The sequence below is a fragment of the Brassica napus genome, chromosome A3, assembly GCF_020379485.1.
Source record: "Brassica napus cultivar Da-Ae chromosome A3, Da-Ae, whole genome shotgun sequence".
Classification (NCBI taxonomy): domain Eukaryota; kingdom Viridiplantae; phylum Streptophyta; class Magnoliopsida; order Brassicales; family Brassicaceae; genus Brassica; species Brassica napus.
In genome coordinates, this window is record NC_063436.1 from 11,781,853 (window position 1) to 11,793,175 (window position 11,323).

An 11,323-nucleotide genomic window follows, 5' to 3' on the forward strand; every position below is an offset into this window, starting at 1 on the left:
GCTTAATTTATCATTCGAAAATATGTAGAACAAATAATCTACACATTACTCAAAATCTACAATCTGTAGAATGAATAGTTCCAAAAATATGGGAAGTGTATTTATGAAAATATTTGGAAATATTTTGTTTCCACTTTTGAGAAAATTTTCATTTGGAAATATTTTGTTTCCACTTTTGAAAAAATCAAGTTTTTGCGCACACAAAAAAAAAAAAATTCACCTTTTTATTTCAAAGGCCCAATCTAGTAGTTTTATTCTTTTTTGACATTTAGTTAAATGAAAATTAACTTTTTGGTTTCATTCTAGGATGTTGTGTTTAAACAAAAGGGTAAATGATTTGCCGGCATAAAGTTCTCGCATATCTCTAGGCTCCACAAATCCATGACAGATATGTATATGTATACATTTCTTTTTTTTTGGTAAAAATGTATGTATATGATTCATTTCTTTTTGAAAAAATAAATAAAAAAAAAACTCAAAGTGATCTACTTTGTTCTGCTTTTAGGGGAAAACGCACAGACATCCACTTTAGACATTAACTACAAATACCAGTTTCAAAAGATTGGGTTAACTGATTAAAAATGTAAAAAACGATGTTACCGTATAATCTGTTTTGGAAAAGCCAATTTTTCTTCTATATATTCTTTTTTCTTTTTCTGGGTGGTATATTTGAGGGGGGGAAATGGAATGTGCAATGGCTGGGGAGGATTCTTTATTCATCGTCATCTGAGATTAAAGTAAACGAGAAAGGCTTGAACTTGTAACCATCTCCATGGAAGAACTTCCCCATGAATTCTACCCAGTGAAGTCGCAGCGCATGAAGAAACGCACTTAGCGTTTCCATCATCAGAAGTATAAACGCTGTTGCAAATGCAAACACCACCACTCCTATTAACCGTATCAAAATGTTTTCATACCTGATTCCAGAAACATGTAAGAACTCAATAGTTTAAAGTTTTAAACATGAAATTAAGCTAATCTACTCACCCCCATGCAAGAAGAAGAACTTTCTCGTAGAAGACCGTTGACAGTTCCGAATGAGCCAAACTGTTCATATCAGATTAAAAGACAAAGACTATATTAGAAACGTTCATTAGAAAAACAAAGCAGAAACGTTCAGTAAGTTTACCTAAGTGCCCAGAGACGAAGGTAAGACGCTGTGTTAGATACTGAACCTAGAACAAACTCTATGGAGTGAATCAATTGATGTACAAAAATCTCGCTGAAGTTAAATTCTTCTTCCTGGTGGCTTCTCGCTGAGTCTGGGTCTACATCTAGATCCACCTCAGAAGTACCAAGAAGGCCGTAAGTGCGACCTTGAAACCTCTATAGAAAGTTTTTCATCCATTGATAAGCCCAGAGTCCATGAAAAGAATAGTTAAACAAAACAGATGCAGTGAAACTGGAGGTACCTCCATGTGAATTTTCCTGAGTGCAAAAGGTTTTGGAAAAAGCATCCATGGAACAGCAATGAATGCCAAAAGTAATAACAGAATCTGCAGATTAGAGTGGTTTAGACGAGTAAGGATGGAGCAAAAGCTTATGTACATTTGAATTTTTTTTTTTTTTAAAAGAGAGGAAATCGTGCCTGAAGTGGACGTTGGCCCCAGAACAACTCATTTTCACCAAGTTCTTCGGTGGGACTTAGAAACATGTAGATCATGACATGATACAAGTCTGCTTGAGAACCAGTGCACCACTTGATGATGATCAGTAGTGAGAGGTAACCGAATAGGCTGTTTAGAAATATCATCTGGGGGATAAACTGATACCTGATGGCACATCACAAAGACCTAAGTCATCCCTGTAGTCTTAGAAACAGGAGCATGGGAAGATAAAAATACAACAAAGAACAAACCTTATGTCTAATGAAGAGCCAAAGAATCGAGCATTGAAGAAACTTAATATTAGTCCAAGATTCATCTGAGCAATCCCCAGTAGAATAGACATCTTCATCTTAAGAGAGTTTAAGTAAGGCAGTTCTGAACGACTTCCACGCCAACTAGGATCTACCCCAAAAGGGTATGGATCACGATACTTGACCAAACCAGCTGTGTAAGCATCACTGGGCATACAATAATATGTATATCAGCAACAAGCAGAATAATAATAAAAGACTCGACTGCCCACTAGAGAGATCAAGATTCAGACATGCATATACCTACAAGTCGTATCTCTGCATTTGTAAGCTGAGCCACCAAAGATATGGAAAGGAACAGAGAAGAACTCATTGTAGATAAGCCCACAATATATTGAGAAAAGTGCCATTAGTAAGATTACATAGCGGCCTCCAAAGAGCATCTCCATAAAGCTTCCAAGTTTCTGGTAACGATAAGACACAGCAAAATCACACCACATGGATAGAAATTTCACAGAAGGTCATTGATATCCACACCACGAAGGTTATTTTTTCTAAGGTTAATCTTTTTCCTAGAGTGAAAAGGAAAACTAAATGTAATTATTATCCATATGGTCTAAACCAATTCTGGATAACCGAAAATCACCATCTCTCTCATTTGGAAAACCAAAGGCCTATCAGAGCACATGGAATCACATCAGAATCGAGAGCAGAAAATTGCAACCTACTATTACTGCAGCTAACTTCAAAACCAAAGATACACTTTCAATCAGCCACTAATCAAAACAAAATAAAGCTCTACGTTATTGATGGTTTATTTTTGAGAAGTAAACAACCCATGCTCGAAGCCATTATCATCACCAGTTTTTCATTCAACTGATACAGCAAAAATTGGGTGCCAATCATACCTGCTTACTCAGCTTCCTTTCACGAGCAAGAAGATACAACGCTCCTAGCAGCAAGCATAGACCATGACCCCAATCCCCAAACATAACCGCAAACAAAAAGGGATATGTGACAACTGAATAAACTGCCGGGTTTGCCTCTTGATATCTTGCAACACTGCAAGTAACCATAAAGTCAAACATACATGAGATGGTGAGAAGCAGAACTAAAAACGCACATGCAATCAAGGTAACATGATTAAGAAGATACGGAATGAAGAAAGTTCAGCTTTGTTAGAAAGCAGCCAGGTACCCTTCTACAATCATATATGCATGATGAGGGACACAAGGTTCTAAACACTTGCATCTAAATGATGAGGCTTTTCCATGCTCGTGGAACAATACGATAGTGCTAGGTAATGCTAATAGTGGAACTAACCCGTAAGCATCGATAATCTCCTGGAACGCATTAGTAAGTTTGTTCGTTCTGAAATAGGTGGGAGGTGATTCTACCGCATGCATTACATGAAATATAACGCCCACTTGCGAATTGCTGTCCGAAGTGGCTCGCTGAAGAACCTCATGAATCTGCACATAATTGTTGATGAATTTCACTTGCAAGAAAATCATAGTAGTTGATGTAAAAGGGAGCAAAACACTGTAGTGTACCTGGGTCTTAGCAAATGTGGGGCACCAACCTTCACCAACAAGGCATTTTTTGGTTACATCAAAATTGAGCATGTTCAGAGTATCATAAACCGCTTTTTCTCTCCGAACCTAGCAGCAAAAGGCCACCTAAAATCATGACTTGTCCATACTGTATGGACCATACAATCTCCGATGTACTTAACCAGAAAGATAATTCTATATATACAAAAATAGTTGCAGATGCTATTTTTTACCGTGGTCATCCATTTAGTCAAGCTGTAACCAACAACATTAAGAGCATTATTCCGATGGCGAGATCCAGCATCTAGAGTGGCTTCCAGATCAGAGAGTCGGGATAAAACCTATACACCAGATATTGATATTTTAGGAGCACTATATAATGTAGTAACTAACAGTCACTAGCACTACTGATCAGGATAAGTAATATTGGTATTCTTCAAATAACAAAATGTGATACAGCAACTAATCGCAAATGATTGGGATACAAAAGCCAACAACGAAAATCATATGAAGAAGAAAGCAATGTGCAAGAATCGCATACACATATCATGGAATAAATTATAGCTCTCCCTGAATAAAGATAAAGAACTAGTTTTCGAATATCCAACTTACTTCTCTCGTAAGCTGCCTCTGCTTTGTTATATCCTCGGGGACAGGATAGCAATTTGCACCAAATGCTTCACATATTTTCAATATTTTTGTCCTTGCTTGCTCCCCAGAAAAGAAAACCACAAATACAATTTTCTCCACCTATGAGCACAAAACCAGTTCGTGATAAACATCTCACCGGAATAGGATATGAATATTATGGAGATAAAGATGCTGTGTGAGAAAACAAGAGATTAACATCACCATTTCTGATGTTGAAGGATCCATTATCTCCTCATCAGAGGGTGTTTGGTTGAAAAGCATATTGCCTCTTGTTGCACGAAACAACATTCTTTCAAACCTAAGAAGTTTGTCTTTGTTAATGATTCCACTAATAAATCTCAGTCCTGACTGATTCAAGGGTTCGGGCCTCATTTCCTGAGAAGAACATAACTAAAATATTAGTAAAGATGATTTTTCAGATCCGGATAACAGCAGTAAAATGGAGAGTTTAACATGCAATCACCTGCTCTAGTAAAGAGGACTCAATAAAACCGTTATTTGAGTAGGTGCTTTCATGTAGTTCTGTTTCATCTCCAATTGCATGAGCATTACTTGAGACGAGGAAACCACTTGCCTATAGAGTAGCCAAGTAGCAATATATAAGAAAGTTAAGCATAAAACAGAGGACGATGAGCGCACATCTGATCAACAAAAAATTGGATAAAAACGGACAACAGCTACTGCACTATATAACTTATCAATCCATCAAGAATCTTTCACTGTAGAAGGAAAAACGATACGTTTTCCTATCGTTTTCCAGTTACTAGATATAAATCTGAGAACGAAAGACGAATACACGTACCTTTTGAAGAACTATCTTAAATTCAAGAAGTTCATTATATGTCTGCCGAAGCTTTTCACTGTTTGAATTCATTTCCAGTACCTCATGCTCGTGGTCAGCAAGTTGTCTCTGCCGAAGAAAACAATTGAAGATACAGAGAAAAATAACGCCTCATACCCCAATAAAAGAGGCATACCCAAATACTTATTTACCTCTAAATCTCCAAGCTCAATGTTCGGTTCTAATTCATGGCGTTGTAAACATCTTAGACCAGCTTTATCAATTTGATCTTTGAAAAAACGCAGCTTTCGTGACATCTCTCCACATCGTTTTACCTGTTAAAACCCCCCAATAACATAAACAAAGAAGCTCTGTGCCTAAGGAATTTTCACCACATACCGCTAGACATCCAAATTATCAATTTAGCATCGTCTTATTTTTTTTCGAAACACGAGATTTAGCATCGTCATGTCAAAGTTGTATCACGGAAACATATTTCAGTGCAGCAATCAAGTAATGCCCAGCCCATATACACTCACTCACTCCTAAAACTTTGAGGGGGTAATTCAGCTTGGAATAAAAGCAATATTTAGTAACTAATCTGTTCAAGAAAAACTAGGAATATAGGGAAGAGAAAACATTCATCACTATCCAGTTTCTCACTATATGGATAATCATTGCTTGGTAAACAACATATCCCTGCGTGGGAGTTAACATAATACAAAAGAAAAAAGGAATCTACTACGATTACAGTTGAGAAATAAATGAACTCTCCAGAAGAAATCTTTTTCAAATTTTCTACAACAAAGTTAAATAACCACCATTAGTTATGTAGGTGACACTTGAATAGAGATACAATTCTCAAACAAGAATCACATACAACAGCGCTCTGGAATCGAATGTAGTAGAAGTACAAAGAACGTTGAGTTGATACCTGAGTAGCAAATGTCCGCTGAAAAGGACTTTTATCTGCATTTAGCTGTTAAGGAAACAAAGGTAGAGTGTATCAGATTCACCATATCTCACTCGTAACCCCAGTATAAACTGATCTAACGAAGATTCGTTAATGCTAAATTCAATTCAGTTCAAAGATCATCACTAAGCATATGTCCACTCGCAGTGGAAGTTTAGGGATCAAATGCAACAATGACTCCCCCTACATTGTGAGATCAACCATCTCAAGCTTCCACTAATTGCTAATCGTCTAAACCGATAAATTACGAAGGAAACAGCAACAGATTCGATCGGTTTTGTAAAAGAGAAGAAGGCGGATCTGAGGTTCACAACAACACTCACGTCGCGGAACTGTAAGAGGCCGAGTTCGCCGAGGTAAGTAACGGAACGGTGAGCGGACTCGACGGGGATGATAAGCTGGACGAGTGTCATCTTCTCGGACCGCATCAGATCCATCTGCGGCAACTTGTCTAAGAAATCATCCATCTCTTCTCTTCTCTTCTTACTTGGGCTCTCGCTCACTCTCTCCGATCGGATCTGAAAAGTTTCCCGTCGAAGATCGGAGTTCAGTTTTTGCTCCCGTCCACAACTGCCATGAGAAAACGAGTTTTTGCCATCTCAAACGAAAAAATAAAAGGTGTTTTGTTCGCTTTCCTTCGCGTTAAAGTTTCGCTGACATTTAATCTTTTATTAATTAAACACAAAATGTGTAGTTTCACAAAATAAAATGGTGTCAAAATAAATATAATTGACAACAAGAGAAAATTAGTAACTAACAGAAAGTTGATATACCATTTGAATATTGTTATGCTTTCTTTATATAGTATAGATACATTATATGATACTATAAGGTATATGATATCATATATTGATTAGTTTTTAAATACAATTAGATTAGACTGAGTAATAAATAAAACTACGTGTAAAAATGCTTTTAGTTGATCAATATTGATATAAACACTGAATACATAGTAAATTTGAAAATCTATTTTAAAGAAAATAATATAAAACTACTAAAAATAAATACATAAATAAAATAAAATCAATAAGGAAAAATATATGATTTCTTCGGAAATGATCTGAACAAAATATAATGATGATATATTTTATATAGTTGATGTTAGGAGTTTTCAAGGCTCCTAAGACAAATGTTGTAGTATAAATGATTGTCGAACCAGTTCTGAGGGATATCAAAGCACTGAGAATGCAAGTACTCACTTAATCTAAGTGCAACCAATGATTTAGATGGGTTTTAAACTACTACTAAACTAGAATGCAATAACAGAATGATACTTTCTTGACTAAAGGGAAAGAGAACTCATGGGTATAGGGATTAGACCTCGGGTGATCAAGTATCGAACTAAGGATGGCAAATGATCAATCAAACTATCAACCTTAAGCCTAGACACAATTCTAAGCAAGCTCTATGTCTAGATGAATGCTCATTTGCTAACATATCTCAAACATCAAATGTCTTTGGTTGAATAATATGAAAGCAATCATTACTAACAAGTCTATTAGCTATCTTAGCATCTTTAACAACAAATGTCTTTGGCAAAGTATACTAAAAGCCTAGGAGAGTTGTCTCGGGCATTTCATCGAACACCTTTCGGGTGAGAAATGCCTAAGGATCAAAAACTGAGTGGCAAACTCAGAAGATGCATTATGATTACTCTACTAGCAAGGAAATATGAGTGATCTACACTAAAACATCCTAGCTCTAACCTAATCACCCTTAATCTCCCTAACCCATGAATTCCAAAGGTGATTACTCACTAATCTCCATGATTCCTCTTAAACCCATATTGGATTTCAGATTAATCATGTAGAGAAATAGATAAGAAATCAACAAGAACACAAGAACATAACAAATCAAAACCCAAGAGATGAACTTCTCAAGAGAGTTCTTGTGTATTTCTCAATAGATAAAAAATCAAAGATAAAAGATAATCTGCCACTGGTGGCTACAAAAGATGTTTAAAACATAGGTTTTTCCAAGTGCAAAACGTGCATAATGAAATGACCAAAAGGCCCTTAAGTAAAATAGAAATCGAGCAGATAATAGGCGCGGAGCGACCTCGGCTCGTCGCTCCGACAAGTCGCTCCAGGCTTCGGGAGCGACCTCGCTGGGTCGCTGCGAGAGGTCGCTCCGAGAGCGATTTCTTGTCTCCGGGAACCAAGATGGCGAGCGACTTCTCCCTGTCGCTCTGGACAGGTCGCTCCAAGCTTCGGGAGCGACCTCGCTGGGTCGCTGCGAGAGGTCGCTCCGAGAGCGAGTTGTGTGTCTCCGGACGTGAAAACGCGAGCGACTTTGTGCAGTCGCTCCAACGGGTCGCTCTGGATCGGGAGCGACTTTGGTAGGTCGCTCTGAGAGGTCGCTCCAGGGTCATCTAAGACTGTTCGGAGTAATGAGAACGCGAGCGACTTCATGGCGTCGCTTTAGGAAGGTCGCTCTGAGAAGTGGGACACAGCGACTTCGTGATGTCGCTCCGGGAGGTCGCTCCCATGCTCGGTTCGTTCAATGGTCACCTTTTCACCTCTTTTGAGCTCCAAATAGCCTCATGTGGTATTCCAGTACCTAATAGAGACTCATGTATGCAAAATGCAACCTAAACATGTCTGAAACCTAATCTATATGATGAAAATGCTCATGGATGAATGGATAAAACAATGCAAATATGCAAGATATCAACTCCCCCAAACTTGTTCTTTTACTTGTCCACAAGTGAACTTTCTAGAACTCATAGGGAGAGAGGTTGAAGGAGGGAGCACATAGCCAAAAGAAACACAACTAGCACACTCTCTTATTCCACTCTAGCTTCTCTAGGCCTATCTTAACTCTTTTTGTTCTTACACTCATCATCAAGCATCCACACATTCAAATCAACCAACTCTCACATTCATTAAGCACAAAACATCAGGTGAATTCTTGCAAATGGTCAGTTGGTCCAAGTCATTTGGTTGGGTAAGGGAAGGCTTTTATTCAAGTGATTCAAGAGGTTCAAAACATATGATCTTTAAGGTGGTTTACTCTCAAAACAAGTAGCCTTGACATTGCACATAATATATCTAAGAAAGGGACCAACTCATGCATACAATGCTCAATCTCCATTGTTCTACCCTTTTCCCAAACATACAATTACACAATCATTCCCAAATGTCAAACCCAACTCACATCTCTCACCAAAAGATCCTAAGAACTTTAACTCCTTCTCCTTGAAATCTACAAGGGATTTTTTTCAGAACCTCAAAATATTTCTTAGCTCTTAACAACTTTGCTAGCCCCTTTTCTTTCTTTTTTTTTTTTTTTTTTCTTTTCTTTTTTTCGTTTTTTTTTTTTTTTTTTTTTTTTTTTTTTTTTTTTTTTTTTTTTTTTTTTTTTAGGCTGGCTGGGCCAAGACTTTCAAAACTTGAGCTAGAGGCTTCTCTACTTATCCCAATAAAACAATTCACTTAAGCACAAAGAGTCTATTCTTTTCCTTTTCATTTCTCCCAAATCATAATCACAACACTCACCCCCCACCTATAGCTAGACAATAGAGTGCCCAATCTAGCAAGAATGAAGATCAAGCATTGTCGTTCCCGATACTCTCAACATTATGCGCATGTAAGACTTTCCGAAGAAGGCCTCACTCATCAAACAATGAAAGCTTAAAAGGAGGGAAAGGTTTTGGGAGTGGTCTACCACTAGAGTTTGTCAAAATAAGATTGGCATAAAGGATGTGACAACTCAAGTGTGTATAGCCATGACTCAGTACACAAGGGACCATGAGCAAGAAGCATTAAGTTCGTTCAGTTCAAATAAGGTTGTAGTTGGCTTCAAAGACTGAGTTTCAGCAATCAACAAGTTTCAGGAAGAGTTTTCAAGGCTCGAAACATACAAGTCTTTTTGAGAGGTGCAAAAGCTACTCAGGTGCAACGTAGTGTTCTTTACAAGGCATTTAAAATCATTGCTCCCAATGCAAGTGAATGCAACCTATATGCTCTAGACTCTCCTAAAAATGCAAATGATGCAAACTAAATGATTGATTTTTTTTTTTTTTATCTATGCAAATAGGTATGCCATGCATGACTCAATGAATCAACATCAAAGCAAACATGATCAAATACTTGGTACCTCCCCCAAACTTGAGTTACACAGTCTCTGTGTCGTCAAGTAGAGAGAGATACCGAAAAGAAGACTAATATGCAAAAATGAAATGGTATATACAAAGGAGTGTGGTGGGTTACCTTCTATAGGGAATGAGTAGAGGGAGATGCTCCCTCCTCGTCGTCCTCAGGTGGTAACTCTTCAAGGTGCTCATCAGCAGGAGTGCCCATCTCTTCAATGTAGAAGGCTTGCCCGAACACAGTTGGTTTCCTCATTTTCCCCTTGATGTCAAAGTGGAGGATGTTCTCTTTACCAAAATGGAGATCAATCGTGCCCTCCTTCACATTAACAATAGCTCCTGCTGTAGCTAAGAATGGCCTTCCTAGAATCAATGGATCTTGAGCCTCCTCACCCATCTCAAGCACCACAAAATCTGTAGGTATCTCATACCTTCCAATCTTCACAGGGAGGTCCTCTAAGATGCCCACAGGGTACTTCACTGAACGATCAGCTAACACCAGAGAGAGTCTACACTTCTTGTACTGAGTGAATCCAAGCTTCTTTGCAACAGACAAAGGCATCAAGCTGACACTAGCTCCCAAATCGCAGAGACTTTTCTCAAATACCATAGGTCCAAGAGCACAAGGTAGTGTGAAGCTTCCTGGATCCTCTAATTTCTCTGGAACATCAAGCCTCTGGATGATGGCATTGCACTCATGGGTAAGAATCATCATGCCTTCCATCTCCTTCTTCTTTGCAGCTACAACATCTTTCAGGAAATTGTTGTATTGAGGAATCAACATGAAAGCATCGATGATGGGCATTGCAACCTGAGCTTCACTCATTTGCTTCTCAAACAGAGCCTTGTACTTCTCTAGCAGCTGCTTCTTGAATCTACCAGGGAATGGAAGTTTGGGTTCATAGGGAGGAGGAACAAAAGAACTTTCACTTGCTGGAGTAACAACTTCACCATCTTTTACTGTCTTCTTCTCTTCCCCAACCTTTCCTTTACCTTTGGCTTCTACTATCTTTCCAAGATCTCGTCATTGATCTTCTCATCAACAATCACCACTTCATCATCTATGTTGATGGCAACCCCCTCACCTAGTTTCTCAGCATCCTTGGTGAGGGTTTTAGGAGGTAACTGTTACCACTCCTAAGGGTGATAGCTTTGGCCTCCTTGGGGTTTTGGTCAGACTTTCCAGGTAGAGATCCTTGCTGGCGATTCTGGTGAGTGTTCATGGAAGCAAACTGATTCTCTAAATTCCTGACTGTAGAAGCAAGATGAGAGAATTTGTTGTTGAGCTCATTGTAGCTCCCATCAATCTTGGTATGAAGGTTCTTCAACTCATAACCAACATGCTTCTCACTTCTAGTCTGAGACTCCAAGATTTGTTTCAGTAAGGTATCAGTGCTGCTCTCTTGAGGAGCAGAGG

General features: G+C 38.4%; 1 protein-coding gene across 1 annotated transcript; it reads right to left on the reverse strand.

Moving 5' to 3' along the window:
• Window positions 1–463: 463 nt before the first annotated feature.
• Window positions 464–6,454, reverse strand: LOC106441923 (V-type proton ATPase subunit a1-like). The gene is made up of 18 exons (XM_048775895.1): window positions 6,140–6,454; window positions 5,778–5,822; window positions 5,056–5,178; window positions 4,865–4,972; window positions 4,526–4,636; window positions 4,264–4,437; window positions 4,024–4,161; window positions 3,645–3,752; window positions 3,412–3,519; window positions 3,182–3,330; window positions 2,767–2,920; window positions 2,162–2,322; window positions 1,859–2,065; window positions 1,589–1,772; window positions 1,413–1,496; window positions 1,130–1,326; window positions 988–1,047; window positions 464–917 (listed from the first exon to the last, which is right to left on the reverse strand). Exons 1-18 carry the CDS (start codon window positions 6,281–6,283, stop codon window positions 713–715), a joined length of 2,460 nt encoding a protein of 819 aa, XP_048631852.1. The 5' UTR covers window positions 6,284–6,454; the 3' UTR covers window positions 464–712.
• Window positions 6,455–11,323: the final 4,869 nt, after the last annotated feature.

What these genes read in the sequence shown, in the direction of transcription:
- LOC106441923 (XM_048775895.1), bottom strand. Translation starts at nt 6,283, where the DNA reads ATGGATGATTTCTTAGACAAGTTGCCGCAGATGGATCTGATGCGGTCC. An exon ending in TTGAGCTTGGAGATTTAGAG is followed by an intron (nt 4,973 to 5,055) that starts GTAAATAAGTAT and finishes TTTCTTCGGCAG; the next exon opens with AGACAACTTGCTGACCACGA. An exon ending in GAGATTATCGATGCTTACGG is followed by an intron (nt 2,921 to 3,181) that starts GTTAGTTCCACT and finishes GGTTACTTGCAG; the next exon opens with TGTTGCAAGATATCAAGAGG.